Raw genomic sequence first — 24,540 nt, 5'->3', positions numbered from 1 at the left:
CCGACTGGAATGTCCTTCGAAGGCTTCTCATGCCTGTCCCTCATCTACCTGGTGAACTACTCTTCACCCCTGAATAATCCCTCATATGTCAGCTTTCCCAGGAACATCTCCTTGACCTCCCCAACCTAGATGCGTCATTCCTTCCCGCTCTACGCTGTTCACATGATGTCTTGTAGTGGCTTTCGTTATGTTTGTCATGTAGAATGAAGGTTTACTTCCTTATATAGGTGTCTTTTTGTCTAGAAGAGACTTTGTTAAGGGCAAGGAGAGGGACTTATTCTCCTCTATAGCTCCGGTACACCCAGCATAGCCCTTGAAATGGAGTAGGTGCTCAATACATGTTTGATGAATGAATGAATGAATGATTATAGGGTGAGTAGCTATTCCAAAATAGCAGGAAATTCCCAAATCCTTTAGCTGAGTCTTCGAAATGTGATTTTCTTGCTTCATGCCTCTCTTTTTCTTTATGTTTGTTTCAGACTGAAGTTATTTCTTTTCTCTTCTCATAATTTTCACAATTTCCCTGAGCATATTTCACCTGACTAATGGGGGTGAGGGGATACAAAAATATTCACTAATGTGCCACTGGAGATGATTGAGACCCACTGTAAACCTTTTAGAAGTGGTTTTTGCGCGATTGCTGTGCCCAAACAAGGTCTCAGTACTTGCATTTGGATAAAATGTGAAATTCCTCTACTGTCCCTGTTTTCTTCATGTTTCCTCCCTCATTTTCTACCTTTCGGCCATTTCTAGGTCTGGCAAATGTACATTATGCAAAATGCCAAGATGTCTCTGCAAGGAGCATTTTTTAAAGCAAAGAAAAGCTTCTTCTTGATGCATGTTAACTCAAAAGACTGATTCCTCACACCATGCATGAAAATAAATTCCAGATGTATTAAAGACCTAAAAGTGAAACCAAACTGTAAAACTATGAGAAGAGAAAATAAGTAAATATCATTATGAACTTCCACAAGAGGATTTCTTAAATAAGACATAAGAAAATCACAAACAATAAAGGAAGAAATACATGTGAATACATTAAAATTAAAAACCAATTATCATAGTCCAAATTAGAAGAAAAACAAAATACTGGGAGAAAATAGTCACAACATATTTAACAGATTAAGGATTAGTATCTTGAATATATGAAGAACTGATATGAATCTATAACAAAAAGACAAACAAGCTCAATAGAAAATTGGGAAAGGGTATGAACAAGCAATTCACATAAGAGGAAAACAAAATGAGCAGTGAGCACATGAAGCAATGCTAAGTTTCATTAGTAATCAAAGAAACAGATATCAAAACAATAATGAGGTTCTATGTTATTAGCAAAAACTAAAATCAGACAACATCAATATTGAAGAGAATTCAGGAAAATGGGAATTTTCATCATGTGGACAGCAATGTAAATTAGTACAACCACATGGGAAAGCAACTTGGCAATTTCTAATACAATTAAAAAGGATGCACTATGCAACTCAGAAATTCACTTTTAGGTTTACACCCTAGAGAATAACTCACACGTGGTCATATGGAAATTTATCAAAAAAACAAAGCAGGACATTTTTGTAATGAAAAATTTGGGAAGCCTTTGTGTCTTAGCCTAGATTCTCCCCAAAAGCAGAGGCCTAGACAAGGTCTTGCGTGCAAGTAGTTAATTTTGGGAAGTGATCCCAGAAATAGAGATGCGAGGACTGGGAAGAGTGAAAGAGGGAAGGAGGAAAAGCCTATCCAAAGATGTGCATCTAGCAGTTACCACTGTGGGCAGCTCCAGTGGTGTTCCTTCCCACTCGAGTTCTTTGGGAATCTCATAGAAAGCACCGGGGAATGGTTTGCCCCAGGAACAGAAGATGAGCACATTTATCCAAGGGCTTCCAGCTTCCATTGGCCGAAGAATGCCCCATGAGGTGTTAACTCTCTCACATTTTCAGGTCGTGCATGTGTCAGAATGGCTGAGCAGGATCCCACTAGGGCTTCCAGATTGCTCTTTTCTTTCTTTTTTAAAGATTTTATTTTTCCTTTTTCTCCCCAAAGGCCCCTGGTACATAGCTGTATATTTTAGTTGCGGGTTTTTCTAGTGTGGCATGTGGGACACCGCTTCAACGTGGCCTGACGAGTAGTGCCATGTCCGCGCCCAGGATTCAAACTGGCGAAACCGTGGACCGCTGAAGCAGAGCACACGAACTTAACCACTTGCCACGAGGCTGGCCCCCAGATTGCTCTTTTCTTTCGTTTGCTCTGTTTCTTTGCCTTTTTGTCCTACTTTCTGGGAAAGTTCCTCAACTTTATTTTCCAACTCTTCTACCTTCCTTTATATTCGTCTAACATATCTTTTATTTTCCAAGAGCACTCTTTTTTCTCTAATTGCTTCTTTTCTCATAGCAACCTGTTCTTGTTTTACAGATGCAATAGATTTTCATGTCTTTCTAAAGATCTTTTTTTTTTTTTAAAGATTGGCACCTGAGCTAACAACCTTTGCCAATCTTTTTTCTTTTCCTGCTTTTTTCTCCCTGAATCCCCTCAGTACATAGTTGTATATTTTAGTTGTGGGTCCTTCTAGTTGTGGCATGTGGGATGCTCCTTCAACGTGGCCTGACGAGTGGTGCCATGTCCGTGTCCAGGATCCGAACCAGCAAAACCCTGGGCCGCCGAAGCGGACCGTGCGAACTTAACCACTCGGCCACGGGGCTGGCTCCCTCTAAAGGTCTTAATTATCATTTTTCTTCTCCTCTCTATGATGTCTCTTTTCTCTGGGATCATTTGTCCTTTCTTGTAGTCTCTTTTTTTGTGGTGGAGATTTTTCTCAAATGTCTGATAATATTGCTGGCTTTTATTTACGGGTGAGGCACTAAGAAGCTGATTGGAGCTATACAATGGGTTGGGCTTTAGAATTGGTGAGCTTTGCTTTAGGTTATCAGATAGGAAATTTGCCTTTACTCTGAATGGCACCCAAATGCCAGATAAATGGGAGTTATTCTATTTCTCCATGAAATAATGCTCTGCCTGGAAAGAGATGCCCTGTGGCCAGTGTTTTACATTCAAATTGTGAGAAAGTGTTCCATTTGTAGACATTCAGTCAACCCATCTGTTTTCTGCCCTACATCTTACTTCTGCCCTCTGGGGATATGCCATCTCTGCCAGGCATGTTGGCTTTCTTCTAGGCTTTGTCATCCTCCTGGCATACTCTGGGCCGCAGTTTCCCTTGTCCTACTCTGTCAGTTATCCTGCCTCATGTAATTTTCTTTCTTCAGAAACTTGTTGAACTCTCTCACCCACTTTGCTCTGACATCTTAGTCAGTCTTTTTCCACGTGAGCTGATGTCTACATTTATTAATATGACCATACATTTGGTCTTTTAAGTTATTCCTTTGTTTTTAATACTTATTTTTTGATATTTTACTATATCGATGTTTCACTTTATAATCTGTGATTACTTTTTTGGGATGTGTGCGTTTTTATCTTGAATGTTTTATAGTCTACCGTTCTTCTAGTTGATAACTCTGTAATTCTAACTTTATATAATTAATTCTAGCACATAGCTAGATTTTAAAAGTCCAATCTGGTAATTTATGTTTTTAATAAGTGAGTATAATCTATTTACATTTTTGTGAATATGTATACATTTGAATTTCCAGTACCAGTTTATGTATGATTTCTGTTTACCATTTTTTCTTTATTCTTTCTTCCTATTGATGGATTTTTCTTTATCCCAACTGTCTTGGTTCAGTCTACTTATTTGGAAACTATAAATAGTACTTCTGTTTTTTAGCAGCTTCTCTAATTTTTTGAACATATATGCACTTCTCACTTTTCTAACAAAACTAATATTATTAAATATTTTAATCCTACCTTTGGACATTGTCATAATTTAACTACTCTTTGAACTCCTCTCATCTTCCATCTTGTTATATGTCTTTAGAGTTTCCATTTTACTTTTTTTTTCTTTTTTGCTTGAGGAAGATTGTCTCTGAGCTAATGTCTGTGCCAAACTTCCTCCATTTTGTATGCGGGATGCTGCCACAGTGTGGCTTGATGAGTGGTGCGCAGGTCTGTGCCCAGGATCCAGACCCATGAACCCCAGGCTGCCCAAGCAAGCAAGCGAACCTAACCACTATGCCACCAGGTGGCCCCTCCATTTTACATTTTTTACAAAAAGTATTTTTTTTACAGTCAATAGGTAAATTTCTCTACACGTTAAACAAATTTCTATGCTATCATTAAATACAACCTTTAGAAATTATTTCATTGAGTGGAAGTATAGACTCTCTCAGGTCTTATTATATTCAAAATTCATTTATTGCTTAAATTGAACACTGGATTAGTGAATACCAAACCATCCCTCCCAGGGGAAATACAGAGCTAGGCTCCTGAGAGCCTCTGGCCACAGCATTTCATCAGCAGATCAAGACACAAACTTGTTTTACGTGTGTTTCTGTATAACGATACCTTATTTAATACGTTTGTTGATTCATTTACACAGAACTCACAGCCAGCAGCACTATGACTCACGTCTGAAGGAAGCTTCTCTAACCAGCATGTTTTCTCCCTAAGGCACATCACAGCTTCTCGAGCTTAGCAACACTAGCCAGCACTTCAGCATTAGGCTTGGGGACCATTTTAAACAGTGAAATCACCAACAAAAAGCACAAAAATGTGGAAAATGTGGCACTAGGTAGACTACAAAAAGAATACTTGTTTTACAATGAGAGACAGAAATAAGTAGGCAGAGTTCACCTTGTTCGACCTCAGCTGGGACCATAAGTGTCTGATGACTCAAATTTTCCCCTTCGATGTGTATGTCTGTGAATAACCACAGAGGGTGGCAAGTATTGATTTGGGGGTTACAAATAAATTTTAGTGAGTAGGCAAATTCACAAATATGGAATCTGCACATAATAAGGGTTCACTGTATGTGTAACACAATGACTTTTCACAAAGTGAAGGCATCCATGTAACAAGCACCCAAGTCAAGAAATAAAACATTTCCAGCATCCCTTTGGGGCCTCTTCCAAGGGTAACCACTGTCCTGACTTCTAACATCATAGATTAGTTTGCTTCCTTCACATTATATCAATGTAATCATGTGTTGTGTACTCTTGTGTCTGGCTTCTTTGGTTCAGTATCATCTTATTCATCTGTGCTGTTGAAGGTCATGAAAGTATTGATCATTTTTAAGCATTTTTGTTTGTCTGTTCTGTACAACTAATTTTGTCAGAAGCGACTTTGTATTCCTATTGTTGCTTTAGTTTTCTTTCCTAGAATTATATTTCCTGAAGTGTTTTAGACTTTTGATTTTCGAGGTCATTTTAAGTGGGAAGCTTTCTGCTTCTTCACCTTTCCCTTGCTTTGCAGTGGTGGAGTGGGCGTGCTGCTGCCTGCCCCTAACGCCCTGACCTCCAGGGCTGAAGCAAGTCTTACTGGGTGTTCCAGCACACATTGTCTGCTGCAGTGTTGGGGATATCCAGTCTCAGAACCTGCAGGAGACTTGGCTCAGGTCCTGCTTATGAGGCTACATCTGTCCTCCTGCCTCCTTGGTCCCTATTTTCCTGGAAACTGTTATACCAAGCAGTCGGGTGACAGTCTTTCTAGGCCCTCTTCAAAGAAGGGGCACCCCATTCCAGCTCCTGGCTTCATGCAGGGAGACTGACTCTATTCTGTGCCTCATGTGGAGCTGTTTGGTTCCGGTTTCTCTGCTGGAGTCAGTCTCCTGCCACCACTGTCTGGGTCTAGATCTGGAGTCCAGCATGCCCCTGGCTTCATCCTTGTTCACTGTTGAGGATTTCTGAGATGCTTGCTTTTTCTTTCATCCCAGCTATCTTTTTTTGATTATCTCTTCTTATATTTGACTTATGTGTCTGGAGATGGGAGAAGGTGTTGAGGAGTGAACTTAACTATACTATGCTGCCTGGGAGTCCATTGCTTTGTTTTATCAGAGGACAGCAAAGCCATTTTTATTCTGAAATAAAGCATTGTTCAAGAGTTCCAACCCAGGTGGAAATGACCCAGATGTCCACCAACTGATGAATGGTAAACAAAATGTAGTATATCTATACAATGGAATATTAGTCAACCATTAAAAATAATGAAGTACTGATACATGCTGTGCCATGGATGAACCTTGAAAACACTATGCTAAGTAAAAGAAACCAAACCACCACACTGTATGGTTCCATTTATATGAACTATCCAGAACAGGCAAATCCATGGAGACAGAAAGTAGATTGGTGGTTTCTAGGAGCTAGGGGAGGGGGAAATGGTACGTGATTGCTAATGGGTATGGGGTTTCCTTTTGTGGTGATGAAAATGTTTTGGAACTAGATAGTGGTAATGGTTGCACAACATTGTAAATGTACTAGATGTCACTGAATTGTACACTTTAAAATCATTAAAATCGTGAATTTTATGTTGTGTGAATTTTATCACAAGACAAAATGAGTCTCCACCCTTCTGCGCACCTTCCTAACTGCTCTTATTTGAATGTATCACTCCTTCTTTGCATTAACACAATACCAGGTCTGTACCTTTATTGAGCATCTTTCACATCATATTGCAAATTATTTGTCTTTGTGTCTATTCCTTACTAGATTATAAGCATATTTTCAAGAGAAGAGCTATGTCCTATTCAGATTTATTTCTCTCTTACCTTGCTTAGCGTCTGGCACAGAGAAAGCCCAACAAACACTTGCTGAATAAATGAATGAACAAATTAGTTGAACTCACATGGCCACTCAAAAAATTTTTTTTCACTCTTCCTCTGGGTGTCTCAATTTATTCTTAGAATTATCCCCCGGGGAAAGCATTTTCATTCGGAAACACACTGTGATGCACTCAGGGCTGAAGCCTTTGGTGTGAGGAAACAGTGCAAGCAGCCCTCACTGTTCCCTGGGCCCCCCCTAAAACTTTGACCTCCCAGCCTCTGCCAGTCCTAATCTAGCATCTGCTGGAGGTGCAGTCACAATGGCTGCAGGCTCAATTATTCAAAATATTTCCAACAACTAAGCTCCAAAATGCTTCTGCTGAGTCACCTTCCAGCACAAAACGTTTTCTTTACAATTCTCTCATCTGTCCTCTGAGGTGTAAATTGCAAATACCGCAGCCTCACTCTACACAGGTAGATTAAAAGACTTCTCCTGGGTCAAGCAACAGATGCTGGAATAAGCGATGCATCAAACTGGAAGAGACTTCAAGGGGGTCTTCCTGTCTATGCTCCTTCCTATGCTTCCCGTCTATGTATATGTAACTATGTATTTGTAGGCTTCAGTGTTACAAATTTCCCGAATATACCAGCTATCAGATTAAGATTTTGAGAAATAAAAATTTCTCCTTTAGCTTTATCTACAATTCTTTATAATATGGATGAAGATGTTTCTGCTTGTTTCAACTTGTGTGGAGATAAGGATGGGAAAGAGTTATTGACCAGTTCCCCCATGTTAGCCCTTTATAGCCTCAAAGTGATTTTTAAAGTATCCCTTTTATTCTTCCATATTAAAATTTGCAATCCTTTCATTAAAAAAAATTGATAACCTACCACGTGCCAGGAACCCTGGATTCCAACGTGACCAAAACATAACCCTTCTCTTCAAGGTGTGAGTTCATAGTCTTTCTTTAGGGTTTGCTTAAAGTTCCTATTTCTGATTCTACCCAGCTTTATAAAATGTGCTCCCAAGTTTACCAGCTGGCAAACATTTTTTTACTAGCTTATTATTCTCTGTGTTTTTAATAAACAGAAAAAATCAGTGTTAATCTCTCTTCATGTTGTGCCAATAATCAGCAGCCTCTGAACAGGTTGGGATTGTCTATGCCCAGTCACACTGAAATCCCTTCAATTACCTGAAATGGAGCAGTTAGTTTTTGCATGTAAAAGATATAGAGAAGAAACTTGAAAATAATTGCTTTCTAGCACCGAGTGTAGAGTTCCATGGAAACATCCCCTTCTTACACAGCATCCCCAGGTCTGACATCATGGAGACATCTCATCTGGCTTGACCGATGCAGAACAGGGCTTTTCTGGGAAACCCCACAGCCACCAGCAGTGCCATGCAGTTCTCAGTCACTCTGCCTGGTTCTCAGAGCTGTTGCTGAGGGACACGGCAGGCAGAATAAAAGTGCATATTTCCCTATCATCTAGCAGACCAAGGAGACGGAAGCCATCATTTTCTTTGCTGACTCAGTGTCCTAGGGAGAGGGGATATCTGCGGTCCCTGGTCCGCCTTGAAAGGGACGTCCTGGGATTCCAAAACCAGTCCTGCAGCCTCCGACAATGATGCTGATTACTCATGCAGCCAGCCTCTCTCTGTCACTTATGCCACCTATAAAATAGAGTTACATAGTAAAAGGATTTGGAATTTAAAAAATGCTCAATGAAATAAATGACCATTTTGTAACTTTAGGGGCTAGTTTTGTTTTTCTAACTGGTAATAGTCTCCTACGAGGGGGCTGTGTTAGCTCATAGTCACCTGCCATTCATTAGTCCTGATCACAAATGCTATTGTTCTGCTGCTGCTGGTCAGTAAGCTATCAGAGGGCCTGCTTTGGATGTGAGAGTGACTTCTCCCCCTCCTTAGTGCCTTTTGTACCACCTTCTTGCATGTAACTACATTATAGCTAAATACACGAAGGCAAGGGACTGTCTGCTTTATTTGTCCCTGTCTTAGTTTGGGTTCTTCCAGAAGCAGACCCTGGGACAAAGATTCAAGTGCGAGTAATTTATTTGAGAGGTGATCCCAGGAAATATTGGTAGGGGAGGGAGACAGGGAAGGGCAGGGAGCCAAAAAACAATCATCACCAAGCAAGTTATATCATGGGTAACTGGAACCTGATCCCACAAGTGAACTCTGGGAAATAGGGCGTTACACAAACCTTAGAGTTATCCCACCTGAGGAGTGAGGAAATTGGGGTATTTATATGTCAGTTTCCATAATTCATTGGTTGAGGGCTGTTCCTGTGTAACATTAATTGTATATCCATATGGAAAAAATGAACTTTGATTCCTACTTCATTTCACAAAAATAATTTAATGCAAGAAGGATAATATGCCTAGATGTAAAAGTTAGAACCAAAAAGCTTCTGGAAGAAAACATAGGAGAATAGGTGTGCAACCTTAGGGTAGGCAAAAATTTCTTAGGCAGAACACAAAATGCTCTAAAAAAAAAGCACCTAAAAATTAATAAATTAGACCTCATTTGGAATTAAGTACTTCTGCTCCTTGAAAAACATAGTTAAGAAAATGAAAAGGTGGGGCTGGCCCCGTGGCCGAGTGGTTAAGTTCGCGCACTCCGCTGCAGGCAGCCCAGTGCTTCGTTGGTTCGAATCCTGGGCGCGGACATGGCACTGCTCATCAAACCACGCTGAGGCAGCGTCCCACATGCCACAACTAGAAGGACCCACAACGAAGAATATACAACTATGTACTGGGGGGCTTTGGGGAGAAAAAGGAAAAAAATAAAATCTTTAAAAAAAAAAAAAGAAAATGAAAAGGTAAGTCATAGAATGGGAAAAATATTTTCAATCATATATCTGGCAAAAGATTTGAACAGACACCTCATAAAATAAGATACACAAATGGCCAGTAAGCCATTTGAAATGAGGCTTAACAGTATTCATTATCAGAAAAATGCAAATTAAAACCAAAACGAGATACCACTATATATCCACTAGAGTTGCTAAAACCAAAAGGACTTGACAACGCAAATGTCGGCAAGGATGACTGGAGCTCATATTTTGCTGGTAGGAGTACAAAATGGTGCAACCACTATGGAGAACCCTTTAGTAGTTTTTTATAGGGTTAAACATGTATCTCTCTAGAACCCAGCAGTTCTACTCGTAGTTATGTATTGAAGATAAGTGACGGCACACATTTACCAAAAAGACTGGTACAAAAATGCTCATCATAGCTTAAAAAGAACAAATAGAAAACAACCCAAATGTCCATCAACAGGTGAAGAACAAACAAATTGTGATATAATCATCAATAGAATGCTATTTAGCACTAAAAAGGAATAAACTGCTGATATACACAACACAGATAAAGATAAAAGATAAAATTACACTGAGCAAAAGAAGCAGATATAAAGGAGTACATTCTGTATAGTTTTATATACATTAAGTCCAGGAACAGGAAAGTTAAGCTATGGTGATAAAACTCAGACCAATGGTTGCCCTTGGGTGTTGGGGAGTGACCGGAAGGAGGCACTCCTACAAGAACTGAGGGCTTTGGGAAATGTTCTATATCTTGTTTTGGATGGTGGTGATGTGAGTGTATATAGGTGTTAAAATTTGCCTAATTGAACATGTAAGATCTGTGTTTTTTTATTGTATAAAATTATACCTTAATAAATATTACACATTTATGTTTACAAAAGAAAACACAATGGCCATAGGAAAAATACAGAGTAATCTGCTCAATGTTCTGCTCTCCACCACCCTCCCACCCCCCCACCCCCCACTGTAAGCTTCAAGAGTGCAGAAGTCACATCTGTTTTATTCTCTACTGTATCCTCAGCACCTAGTACAGCATCTGGGACCTCTTGAATGCTCAAGTCGCATTTGTTAATATCGCAGGTTTTTAAGAGCTTCTGTGCATTGAGCTGTGGCTTTATCGTATCTCCCTTCACAGATAGGATCTGTTCTTGGCAGACGCTGGTGGCCCCAGAGGCTTGAGCACAGGTGCATTGTCTAGGAAGAGAGCTTACAGGTGGGAACCCAGCAGGGCCCTGGGTGTCCTTGGGCACTGACAGGGTCCCAACTGTGAGCACCATCTGCTCCTGTGAAGGGTGTCTGACAGCATCCGCAGCCCTGGACCTGGAAGGTGAGCGCCTCTGAGACTGAATGTCAGGCTCCCATTCCCATCCTCCCGCCTATAGGGAGCCCACAGGAAGTCACTTTAACTCTGCAAATAGACAGTACCAACTTGTGTACTGCTTTGTAATTTACCAAGTATTTTCCCATATATGATCTTATTATATCCTCCCTATGACCCTGTAAGGCAGATATTTACTAATCCTATTTTACAGAGAAGTTAAGTGACTTCCCCAAGGTCACACAGCTGGCAAGTGGCGGAACTGGGATTCAAACCAAGTTTCTAACCATTTACTATTATATTAAATATAGTACTGCTATATCATTTAAGAACCTTCAGAAGCATTTTCTGAAATCTGACCCCTTTAAGCTCTACTGGACTAATGGAAAGATAAGTAACAAATATCCCTTGCTTTGAATGCAAGTTACTCTATATGCACCTGAAAGATTAGCCTGCCTGGCCACCATTATGATAGTGTCATTCCCAAATGCAAATTTTCCACGCTCCTCACCACCTACCAAGTAAAATTCACTCTCCTTAGCTGCTGTTTAGTGCTCTTCTACCCAACTCACCTTTGTGTCCTCAACTTCCTTAAAAAACTTAGCATTCTGGCTGGTTATGTCACTATCCTCATCTCTGCAACTTTGCTCCTCAACTTGCCCTCCATACCGAATACCAATTTCTTCCATCTTCCCTTGGGAAACTTTTGCTTACACTTCAAGTTAGGACTGAAATGCCGCTGCCATTCCTGTTGGTAGATTTTTTACTTCAGCTGAATCCTTAAAGCATATGGTTTGTACATTTCACACGGCATTAACTGTCAGATATCATGCCTTTCTGTCTTTGTATTCCTTATTAGATCCCGAGGTCCTAGAAGTCTAGATGCATGCCTTCCCCATTTCTGTAACCCCTATGATGACTAGCATAACTACAGGCTGTAGATATTTAATCTATGTTTTGTCAAGTGAATAAATTACCTCCTACTCAACCATTATCCATGCATTTCATACTCTTTGACGTGCATGGTTTTAAAAATTGTTTGCATTATAACTGTACTTTATGTGTTTGGTTAACATAGGCTCCATCCATATACATTACTTCTGATTTGACCGATTGGATGATAGCTAAATTCTTTGCAAGTAAGGTGGACACATGGAGAGACTGTGAAGTACAGAGTTCTACTCTGGCTGTGTTACCTTTGGACAAATCACTTCTACACTCGGGACCTCATTTTGCCGCCATCTTTTCAATGGGGGTTATAATCTCTGTTTCGCTTCTTTAATTCACCACAAAGTTGTCAGGAGGACAAATGGAATAACAGATGTCGAAGTGCTTTGCTGACTGAAAATTCCCTAGACTTGTCATTTAGTTGTACCTGCAGTCGGATTGAGGCACACTTTTATTGCCGGCAGCCCCCCACCCATTTGCTCCTCTCTTTTAGAGAAAACTTGACCGTCCGGAGGGAGTATGTCCAGGCGGTCACAGGATGATGAGGAAATAACCCTATTTTCTGAATGGCGGGTTGAAATGGGGCTGTGTTGCCGAGGGTTTGAGGCGGGCGCAGGGATGCCGTTATCTGAAAGCCTGCTGTGAGGAGGGGAAACACACTTGTCCAGGCAGCCTCAGAGAGCCGGCCTAGCCCGAGTGTGGAAGTTACAGGGAGTCAGCCAGTTTTCAGAACTGTCTCGGTCAGAGCAGCGGGACGATGACACGGGCGGCCTAGGGGAAGGTGAGGGCCCGTAACGCTACCGAGGCAACACCAACTACCATTGATAAGTGTCACAGCCCCACTTCCAAGTGGAAGTTACTGTCTCCACTTAGCCCACCAAGAAGAAAAGGCTCCCAAACTCCAGAGCGAGGCCCGCAACCCGGGGAGCCCCCTGCAGGCGTCTTCGGGGCCTGTCCCTTGGCTTCCGCTCGAGGGGCGGGGGCCTTGGGCCACTTCGCTTCCTGATTGGTTAGCTGCGCCCGATTGGCAGGCCCCCGTCGCTGCGCACGCCGGGAACCCCAAGATGGCGGAGGCGGGAAAAGAGCAGGCGGGCTTGGGCCTCCCCGGAGGAGGTGCGGCGCAGTGGCCTCTGCAGCGCTATGGCCGCTTCATTCCCTCAGGCGCTGGAGAGTCGCCCGGGCCTGGCCTGGAACCTGGGACAGCCTCTTCTCTCACGTGGAAGGTGAGGCCTGAGGGTGGGAAAGGCCTCGAGGTGCTCATCCCTGCAGGGAGGGAGAGAGGACTGGGGCCAGCTGCCGCACAAGGCCTGGACCTCGAAGGCCACGTGGGCAGGAAGAGGGGACGCCGAGGGACTGAAGGGAATAGATAGCCAACAGTTATCATAGGAAATATGTATGTGTATATGACATGGTTGGAACCCAGTACATTCTCAAAATAATTATACAAGGGAGTAGTAAACTTCATATATTCAACAGATATTTATTGAGCATCAGTTATGTGTGAGGTTTTATTGAGGGTGCTGGGGATACATCAGTGAACAATATATAAACAGTCCCTGCCCTCATTTATGTTTTTAATCTAGTGGGGGACATAGTATTTATCCAAATTTATACATGTATAATTATGTAAACCAGTTCCACGTCCCTTAGGTGGAAGGGATGGTTGGATAGTCCATATCCAAGTTGTCGTGCTATAGTCAGGCGCACACACGTGGAAGAAGGGCTAAATTTGAATCCTAGCTTTGCCACTGGATTTCTGTCACCTTGGTTAAGTTACTTATCCTCTCTGTACCTTATTTACCTCAAAGTAGAGATAATAATAGTACCTATTTCATTGGGTGGTTGTGAACATTGCATGAATTAATATATAAAAATCACCTAAAACAGTACCTCATATAAAGTTTTATTATTTTTTTGTCCTGGTGGTATGTTTTAACGCTATGAGTTGCTAGTCATTGGTTCCTTTTGGTCTGGTTTGACTGTGGATGTGGACGTGCATGTGTATGTTGGTGTGGTTCGGGCAGCAGTGGGTAGGAGAAGCGTCAAAGAAGGAACAGATATTCCAGGTAGAGGATGTGACACGTGCAAAGGCTCTGCACCTGGAAAAACCTCAGCATGTGTAATGTACAGAGAAAAAGAGTAAGACTGGTGCTTAGAGAACAAAGGAGCCATAGCATGAGATGAGTTTGTCTGGAGAGGCAGGCAGGTGCCTTGTGAACGTTGTCCTAAAACCAATAGGACTCCACCAAAGGGTTTTAAGCAGCAGCATTTTTGTCTTTGAAGGATCACTTGTTGATGCGTGGAGATGGAATTGGAGGGGAATATGAGTAGATTCAGGAAGATCACTTAGAATGCTATTGCAGTATGGTAGGCAAGAGATGATAATGACTTGGACCTGAGGGAAGGGAGTTGGGAGAGGATGGCAGCAGAGATGGGGAAACTTGGCGTATTAAAGCTATATTTTGGAAGCCAAAATGACAGGACTCAGAGATTGATTGGATATGAATGGTGAGAGTCAAGGACTGCTGGGTTTCTAGCAGGAGCAACTGAGTAGATGGTTGACAATAGGAAACATTGGAGGAGGAACAGTAAAGGAAAGATGCCAAGACTTCAGTTTGGGGTGGAAATGTGTTTAAATGTGTTTATGAAGCATCCAAGTGGAGATGTTGAATAGGTACTTGGATATACGGTTTAGACTCAGAAGAAAGGTCTGGACTGGATATGTAAATGTGTTACCAGCATGAAGGTGGGTCATCAGCATGTAGGTGATACTGATAGTTAGGAGATTATATGAGATTCTAGATAGTCCAACAGTTGTAGGTCAGGTAGAGGGGACAGAGTCCCTAAAGAAGATTGACAAGGGCCAGAGAGTTGGAAGGCACCCAGGAGAAAGCAGGTCCATCAAAGCTACAGAAAGTCATTTCAAGAGGGAGGGAACAATTAACTTTGTTGAATGATGCCGCAAAGTGAAGAAAAATGATGACTAAGGCATGTACATTGAATTTAGCAACATGAAGGTCCTTTCAGTCTTTACCAAGAGAAGTTTCAGTGGAGTCAACAGGGTGGAAGCCAGATGGGGGTTGAAGAGGGACTGGTAGGTGAGGAAGTGGAGCCAAAGTGCATGGACAGTTCTTTTGAGAGACTTGACTGTGAATGTGAGGATGGGGCATAATGAATTCTTCACCAAATTCTAGAATATTAGAGCTAGAGGTACTACTTAAAGCTTGAAATCAATATGTCTAGGACCATAAAAGAGGCATTGAATACCTGGTTTACTCATGGAACCCTGTATCCTGAGAAATTGTATAGGTTGCAAATGCAAAATGGGTGAATACAGAGTTAAATTGAAGGATGACTGATGTATAACAGGATCTTATAAAAAACTGGGGATGTTTGAGGACATATTTAATTTTTGAGACAGCCCAACGGGTTCCTTGATAGCTTCTCTTAACACCCTTTGAACCCTCTCTCCTAAGGCATGGGTGTTGGGTACATTGACTCAGATGCAGCCAGGTAGCTCTTAGATTCTTTTGCTGCAACCCAGAGGCCATAGATGTTTGACCATTCTAAGGAGTTGATTGTTATTAAAAATTTTTTCCCTTCTCTTTGCAAAGTTCTTCACAATAGCTTATAAGGAATGTCACTTTTCAAATGTTTGGCATGAATCCCTGGCTACAGTGACAAGAGATGAGGTTGGCTTTTGCAGTGCTTTTGAAGACTGAACATTTGTACCTTCTTTTGAATCTGTACCGAACCATCCTACCTGCTGTGATCAGTTTCAACCTAGGTCTGTCATTTTTTGGGGGGAAAAGCCAAAGAAAAAACAAAATTTGTTCTATTTTATGTGCAGTGTGACTATTGTGCAATAGTAATAATAAAAGATGAGCCATCTAAAGAACTGCACTAAGTCCCATGTGAATTTCTTATTTTATGTGGTATCTGTGGTAAAAAAAATATGTTAGGGAAAGCATAGAAACATATTATTGTGGAGGATAGAGTCATTCTGGTCATTTTTTCTCCAGGGAACTTTCAAGTGAAACCTATTTTGAGTTTTTTCTTTTTCTTCTGAAATCATGGTGAGAATCTGATCTCCTAGTACTGTTCTATATAGTTGTTTAATTACAGAGAAGACTTTCATCACAATAGCCACATGCTAAAGCAAAAAAAATGTCATCTCAAGAGAGAAAATGAATAAGTACAACAAGACTTGTAAGACTTGAAGTCATAGTTGAGAGGTAAGGTCAAGTCTGAGAAGCATTATATATAGAATATCTAATATATAAATTTATATTGATTTGGTTTGTCTGAATTGAGTTATTCTTACCAAAAGTCACTATCTGGAGATAAATTAACCATAGTTTGGAAGCAAATAAACTTTTTGTAACACTGTAAAACAATGTTAAAAAAATCAACAGTTTAGAACTGTGCTATTCAGACTTCAGTATACGTAGAAATCACTTGAGGATTGGTTTTTTTATGCAAATTCTGATTCAGAAGGTCTGGTGTGGGGAGTGAAATTCTGTAGTTCTAACAAGCTTCTGGGTGATTCTGATGCTATTGATTCTAGGACCACACTTTGGGAGGCAAAGGTTCAGACGACCTTGAATGAAATGAGCTGCCATAGTAAAATTAATAAAATGAATTTATGGAGTTATGAGGTAAGACAGTCAGATTCACAATGAATATACAAACATTTTATTAATAGGGTTAATATTTAAACCATCTGTCATTTAAGTGGAATGAGCAAATGAAATACAAACTTGAACTTGATTTTAATTCCTTACATCTGTTAGCCCAGCCTTTCTGAAAAGATTATCATAATAACAGATTGGTCCGTTTTATGTATTTTATGTCTGGATGTAATTTAGTCTTCTAATTTGAGAATAATTTTGAAAGGTGATGTTAATTGCAGGTTGCTTTTAAATTAAAGTTTTACCACATTTTTCAGATTCCAAGGATTTCTCAGATATGCCCTAATTTGTTGAACCTGACAACTTCTTATTTTTTCCTTTCAAAGGGGAAAAAAAGTCATCCTTTAATTTTTAGAGGAGGAACTTAAAATAATTGCCCTACTTAGAAATTAAGAAATAGAATATGAAGTTTGTACTTGGAATGAACTTTTAAATGTGAATTCAATATAAGATATATTTTGGGTCCTCTTAACTGTCCTTTTTTTCTTTGTACTCCTAGTGCTTGCATATTACCTAGCGTATGATAGATGCTCAGTAAATATTTGACCAGACGTGTGGTAACTTCTCTGAACTTTTCTTAAGATAATTAGTGATAATTATGACATGATAGCCACTATTTGTTAAGTGTGTTTTTTTGTTTATTTCTTACAGCACTCCTATGAAGCAAACATTATTATACCCATTTTATAGATAAGTGAACTAAAATTTAGAGAGGTTCAGTGGCTTGCCCAGGAACACAGAGATAATAAGTGAGAAAAAAGAATTCAGACCCTGGTTTTCCTGTTTCCAGAGCTTGTGATTTTTAACTACTATGCCGTTTGTCTTAGAAGTGTTAATATTTCATATGGGGAATAGCAGTTCAGTTATGTGGATGAGGAATTTTGAGATTAATACACAGGATGAAAATGATAAAAAATGGCAGTTTTTAAAAGGATAATGTAAGATTTAATAAAACCCCAAGAAAATTATTTGTTAGACCAGTAGTTCTTTGCATGCCTGGTAATTTTTGATTGGATGCCTGATGTTGTGCATTTTACCATGTAGGGCGTAGGATATTTTTATATTCCTATAATATTCTGGAGCTTTTTTTCTGGGATAAGTTATCTGGAAACAGTTTGATCCTTTCAAGTCTTGCTTTTAAGCTTTGTCAGGTAGGACCAGAGCATATTGTTCTAGGGCTAATTTTTTCCCTCTCCCGAGGCAAAACTCTTCAGAGTACTCTACCCAGTATCCTGTAAATGATGATGCTTTTCAGTCTGCCTGACGAGAACAGCACTCTTCCCTGCCCAGTGTGAGCTCTCGGGATTGTTCCCTTCAGTCTGTTCCGGTGGTTCTTTGCCCAGCCTCCAGCAGTTGCTCACACACACATGCTGAAGATGTGAGGACAAGTCTCTGCAGGAGGCAGGAGTGCTTTCTCTGGGCAGCTCTCTCCTCTCTGGGATCCTGTCCTGCCAGCTGGCCGCACGGACCTCCCTGGACTCGCAGCTCAGGGACACCTCGCCAGCTTCTGCCGGGGCTCCTGCTCCTTGCACTTCAGCCTGGACACTTTCTACGAGAAGTAATCTGGGCCAGCAGTAAGGCTCGCCTCCCTTGTGCCCTGTTATTCTCAGGAATCATGTCCTTTATTACCTGATAGCCAGTGTCTTGAAAACTGTGTTGTTTCCTCTAATTTGTCCAGTTTTTTAGTTGTTTCAGGCAGGAGATAAATTCAGTCCCTGTTACTTTTTCTTGGCCAGAAGTGGAAGTCCATAGTGGGTCATTTGATTCGGTTCCACTTTGTGTTTTTCCACTTCAGTTCATTAATTCAACAGAATGTTATTAAATTATGTACTGGGCACTTGGCATTCAGTTAGGTACTGGAGAGACTGTGGAACTATCCTTGTATTTCATCACAATCTTAAAATATTGGGGCACTTGAGCCCAGGATTACAAGAATGGTGGGACCCTATCACTAGAGCAGTGTTTCTCAAGGTATAGTGGGCAGACTGTCAACAGTCTCTTGGGGTGCTTGTTGAAAATGCAGGTTCATGGTTCCTGCACAAGACCTAGTGAATCGAATCTCTGGGGGCACTCTCTTGGTGAGTCTATGTGTTGTAATCCATCCTCTTGCCCCAATTCTGAGGGAAAGGTGGGCAAGAGGGAACCATTCACAAAGTAATACTGATACTATATCGTGCTTTACAATTTATGGAGTATTTTCACATATCTTCCCATTTGATTCTCACAACTCTTTAGATCTTCTTACAATTTTATAGATAAGAAGCTGAAGGCTGGCTAAGTTAAATAGCTTGCCAGAAGTTTACATAGGAAGTGGAAGAACTGATTTTAAAACTCAGGTCTTCCTCAAGCCAGTTCTCATCCACTGCTACTTCTTACACGGGTATCTTCTCTTGTGAAGATGTAGGGATGTCATCAAGATTTATTCTTTGATGGAGCTTGCTTCTTTTGAAGAGTTAGGTTGTATTTTGCATTAATTAGGACTAAGATTGGCTCTAAGGGACAGAAAATGTGAAATAATAGTGGATTAAATAAGATGAAAGTTTATTCTCCACATAAAAGTACAGGGCTGGTATGACACTCCATAGTGTCAGGAACTGAGGACCTCCTATTTTGTTCCTCTGTCATGTGTGGCCATAGTCTCTTAGTCCAAGATAGAATTGATATTCTAGACGATTTGGTGGAGGAAGGGATGAAGAAGTGAATAAAGTATACACTCCTGCTCTTAAGGAAAGAAATTTTCTCTTAAAGAAATTTTCCGTAAGTTGCCACATGACACTTCCTCCTATAGCAAAATGGCCAGAACCTAGACCTTTGCGCGTCCTACCTGCATGGACAGCTGGCAGATGTAGTCTCTATCCCATGAGGTCATGTGTCCAGCTAAACAAGAGAGAGTCTGTTACCATATGAGAAGGAAAATGGGTGTTAGAGAACAACTGGAAGCCTGCCACACACGTCTTCCTTCTGAATCCGGAGACTGCTAAGAAATGAAGGCTTATCCTGGGGTTCCTTGTTGAAACTAAAAAGGCATTTTCTAATAAGAATAGCAGCAACCAAAAAACCTCTTATTTAGTGCCTAATTACCTAGAAGACTGCTTGGCACATGCCCCCAAAATGTTTATTGAATGAATGAATCAAGGGCAGGAATTCTGTTAAGCATCTGATCTGACATTATATCATTTAGTCTTTCTGATGATCCTACAAGGTAGTTATTATTTTTATTTTATAGATGAGAAAATTAGGTATATTTGATCCTAGGTCTGTCTGATTCCAGATAACGTCTTTTATAAAGTAGTCATTAGTGTTGTTCACAAAATATACTCAGATTGCGTATGCCTAGCGTCTTCAAGTTAAGTGTGCCATGTGACTGGTTTTGGACAATAAAATGTGAGCAGAACTGACCCATGTTATGGGCAGAAGCTTTAAGAGCCAGTGCATCATTCTCATCTTCTTTCCTTTTGCTACAGCGTTGCAGATATCACTCGCCATGTCAGCCTAGGTCCGATAGTGAGAATGATGGGCAGTGTGAGGTAGAAGGTGCAGACAGGTAGAGTCAGGATGGATAGTTAGTGTAAGTGAGAAAGAAATCTTTGCTTTTGGGGGTTGTTAATTTCTACAGCATACTCTAGCCCATACCTGACTGATAGATACAGAAATAATTTTTACAATTTTATAATTTTAGTTATGTTTAATTGAATTGTATGTCACATACATTGTAGATTGCTTAGGCTTTTGAGGAAGAATCTTCTAACTGATATTCTAAATTCTTTTTCTGTGACAAAATCATTACTTCTTTGAAAGTACCAGTTTATAAATACATATTTCCAAGTTGGAACCAGTCTTTGTTCTCCTTCAATAAATAAAAGCTTAATTTTATTGTGTAACAGACATAATTTTCATAGAGGCCATGGCTTGTTGGTATAATATGATTTAAGGTAGAATTTATCTGGACAAATAGAGGGAAGGTCTTTCTTTTTTGGCTTGTGGATGAAGAGGTCTAAGAAGTTAGTTTAAAATGAGGCCCAAGAGTATTAAAATTCATTCATGTTTAGGATTTGTTCTCCACCTACTACGCCAGAACTATGCAGGGCTGTTTAAAGATGATTAAGCTGTGGTAGGCGTCCCACATATAAAGTGGAGGAAGATGGGCATGGATGTTAGCTCAGGTCCAGTCTTCCTCAGCAAAAAGAGGAAGATTAGCAGCAGATGTTAGCTTAGGGCTAATCTTCCTCAAAAAAAAAAAAAAATTAAAGATGATTAAGGCATCACCACCGAAAGAGCTAGCCAAATAAGCTCAAGGACCTGCTCATTTGGAATATAGGGTTCCTTTCTCCTCACAAATGATAACATGGCATCCGAGAAGCAAGTTAAGGTGTTTCTTTACCTCAGATTTAGAAATACAGTTTGGATTTTGGAAGTGTCATGAGTTTAAATGAGCCTTGTTTATGAATGAATAGAAGATAGTGCCTATGAAGATAGCAAAGGCGAGTGTGAGGATTGCGGAGACCTAGGACAGGTATGGCAATGGGAGGTACTTTCTGATATACTTGGTGACTTTTTTTTTTTTGCTGAGGAAGAGTAGCCCTGAGCTAACATCCATGCCAATCTTCCTCCTTTTTTTTTTTTTTTTGGTTGAGGAAGATTGGCCCTTAGCTAACATCTGTTGCCAGTCTCCTTCTTTTGCTTGAGGAAGATTGTTGCTGAGCTAACATCTGTGCTAGTCTTACTCTGTTTTGCATGTGGGATGCCACCACAGCATGGCTTCATGAGTGGTGTGTAGATCCACGGCTAGGATCCAAACCCACAAACCCTAGGCCACCAAACGACTGTGCCACTGGGCTGGCCCCATTCCTCCACTTTTTTATATGTGGGTCGCTGCCAAGCAAGGCTGATGAGTGGTGTAGGTCTGTGCCTGGGATCCGAACCCATGAACGTGGGCTGCCAAAGCAGAGCGTGCCAAACTTAACCACTACGCCAAGGGGTTGGGCCCATCCTTGGTGATTGTTATAGGATTTATTAGTTTGGGAAATTTTTTAAAGGCTTTTTTAAACATAGTATTGGAGATATGTCCTAGAACTGTTTTATGGAAAGAACAATTAGCAGAGGGACCTTGATCTGTAATTTCAAAGACATACAGAACTTATTCCTCAGTTGCATGGAAGATGTTTTGAGTAAATATGTTCTGCTTATGGCTGCTAATCAAGGTTAACTCTGGTAGCTCGGCTTAAAGGGACTGGGTAATTTCATGATCATTAATCTTATTCTTAGGGATATATGATAAAAGAAGAGGAATCACATCTCATGCCTTGATGCATGAGATAATTTTTTAGTTTCTAAAGAAACACGTTCCTCAGGTACGTATCATTCCTCTTTTTTTGGTCTAATTGTTACACTCTTGTAATTGTTTACTATTGTTACTGTTAAAATTTTTCATTTTTGTGAAACACCAAAAACAAAATACTGAATTTTACAGTTTGGTAATAGGTATGTAGCAAGGCCTTTCATTAGCATAATATACTTTTCAAGTTTGTTGAAATAATTTACGAGTCTCTTTAGCTATCGAGAGTCAGTGGGGAGGCAGCTGATAGCCTACTTAGCAATTTCACACATTTTCCGTATTTTGTAATGCATAAATCAGCAGTTTGGGCCAATATATAGAGCTGTGACACTTTCTGAGGGGTCTTAAAAGCAGAAAACAAAACCATTAATCAAGTACATGATTTTTTTTTTTTTGAGGAAGATTAGCTCTGAGCTAACATCTACTGCCAATCCTCCTCTTTTTGCTGAGGAAGACTGGCCCTGAGCTAACATCCCTGCCCATCTTCCTCTGCTTTATATGTGGGACGCCTACCACAGCATGGCTTGCCAAGCGGTGCCACATCCACATCCAGAATCCAAACCGGCGAACCCCGGGCCGCTGAAGTGGAATGTGCAAACTTAATTGCTGTGTCACTGGGCCAGCCCCTCAAGTACATAATTTAATTTGTCACATCTGATGAGTAACACTATTTTACCCTTTCATGTAGATATAATTTAAGGTAAGTACATTTGAAATAGTTTTCTGTATTTTCATTTGACTTTTTTCTGTTTAATTTTAGGTTAGTCTTATAGTACAGTCTTGCACAAATGCGTACAGAGAAAATATGAGAAGACTGATTTAACCAGTATATAAGCTATGCCTGAAAAGCCGGCGTGTGATAGACAGGCTCTGTATCTCAGTGTGTGCTAGCTACTGTGTGGATGGCAAAATACCACAACAGACAGAGGTCAAGTTAATGTAAATCTTCTTTTTCCCCCAGTATTATTAAGATATAGTTGACATATAGCATTGTATAAGTTTAAGGTGTATAACATAATGATTTGATATATGTATATATTGCAAAATGGTTACCACAATAAGTTTAGTTAACATCCATCACCTCACATAGTCACAAATTTTTTTTCCTTGTGGTAAGAACTTTTAAGATCTACTCTCTTGGTAGCTTTCAAATATACAATACAGTATTGTTAAACTGTAGTCATCACGTTGTACATTACATCTCCAGAACTTATTTATCTCATAACTGGAAGTTTGTACCTTTTGATCACCTTTGCCCATTTTGCCCATCCCCCACCTCTGGTAAGCACTCTGTTTCTTTGAGTTTGGTTTTTTTATATTCTACATATAAGTGAGATCATACAGTATTTGTCTTTCTTTGTCTGACTTATTTCACTTAGCATAATGCCCTCAAGTTTCATCCATGTTGTTGCAAATGGTAGGATTTCCTTGTTTTCTATGGCTGAATAATATTCTTGTGTAAATCTATATGTACCACATTTTCTTTATCTATTCATCTGTCAGAGGACACCTAAGTTGTTTCCATGTCTTAGCTGTTGTAAATAATGCTGCAGTGAACATGGAGGTGCAGATAACTCTTCAAAGTAGTGATTTCATTTCCTTTGTATGTATACCCAGAAGTGGAATTGCTGAATCATATGGTAGTTCTATTTTTAATTTTTGAGAACTCTCCATACTGTTTTCCATAGTGGCTGCACCATATTACATCCCCGCCAATAGTGCACAAGGATTCCCTTTTCTCCACATCCCCATTAACACTTGTTATCGCTTGTCTTTTTGATAGTAGCCATTATAACAGGTGTGAGGTTATATCTCGTTGTGGTTTTGATTTGCATTTCCCTGATGATTAGTGATTTGGGCACCTTTTCATGTACCTGTTGGCCAGCTGTATGTCTTTTTTGGAAAAATATCTTTTCAGGTCCTTTGTCCATTTTTTAAATTGGATTATTTGCTTTTTTGCTATTGATTGTATGAGTTCCTTACATATTTTGGATATAACCCCTTGTCAGATGTGTGGTTTGCAAATATTTTCTCCCATTCCCTAGGTTGCCTTTTCATCTTGTTGGTTGTTTCTTTTGCTGTGTAGAAGCTTTTTAGTTTGAGGTAGTCCCACCTGTTTGTTTTTGCTTTTGTTGTTTGTGCTTTAGGTGTCATATCTAAAAAATCATTGCCAAGACCAATGTCAAGGAGTTTTTTCCCTATGTTTTCTTCTAGGAGTTTCATGGTTTCAGGTGTAGGGGAGGAAGACAATTCCTTTACCCTATCGGTTCTTCTGGCTGGTCTAAGAATCAAATTGACATGAGACAGAATAATAGGAGAAAGTCAAACACAGTTTAATAACATGTATACATGGGAGAAACCCAGGAAAGCCAAGTAACTTGCCAGAATGGCCAAAGGCCCCACCATAAATACCATCTTCAGCTAAAGACAAAGGAGGATGTTGGGGTAGTGGTTTGGGGCTTCAAAGGGGAGGAAGGCAATTCACATGGAGATGGGAAAGCAAATGTTTGGTAGACAGAACTTTGGTAAGAATGGGCTTAGCAAGGACTCTCACAGTCTACTGATACCCAGAGTTATCTATGGGGACGGCCTGTCCTAGGAACAGGCCTTCTATCTTAAATTCTTTTAGGCAGTTAGGGGGAAGGCCAAAGTTTCTTTAAAGTCTTTCGTTCCTAGAAATAAGCCAAGAGACACATTTGGAGTAGCCAATTCTGATCTCCCACACACGTCTTACATTTAAGTCTTTAATCCATTTTGAGCTATTT

At 40.2% G+C, this 24,540-nt stretch overlaps 1 protein-coding gene across 2 annotated transcripts in view; it reads left to right on the top strand.

Annotated features, from left to right (window-relative positions):
- The first annotated feature begins 12,784 nt into the window (after window positions 1–12,784).
- The window catches only part of REC114 (REC114 meiotic recombination protein), an 88,898-nt gene continuing 77,142 nt past the window's right edge, over window positions 12,785–24,540 (top strand). For both annotated transcript variants that reach the window (XM_023654038.2, XM_023654046.2), the window contains exon 1: window positions 12,785–12,972. In XM_023654038.2, coding sequence (XP_023509806.2) covers window positions 12,814–12,972 — 159 coding nt within the window. In that variant the 5' untranslated portion in view covers window positions 12,785–12,813. The remainder of the gene's footprint in view (window positions 12,973–24,540) is intronic.

This window comes from Equus caballus, chromosome 1 (assembly GCF_041296265.1).
Source record: "Equus caballus isolate H_3958 breed thoroughbred chromosome 1, TB-T2T, whole genome shotgun sequence".
Taxonomy (NCBI): Eukaryota; Metazoa; Chordata; class Mammalia; order Perissodactyla; family Equidae; genus Equus; species Equus caballus.
Note: the sequence above shows the minus strand (reverse complement) of the source record. Positions and strands in the feature narration are given on the sequence as shown.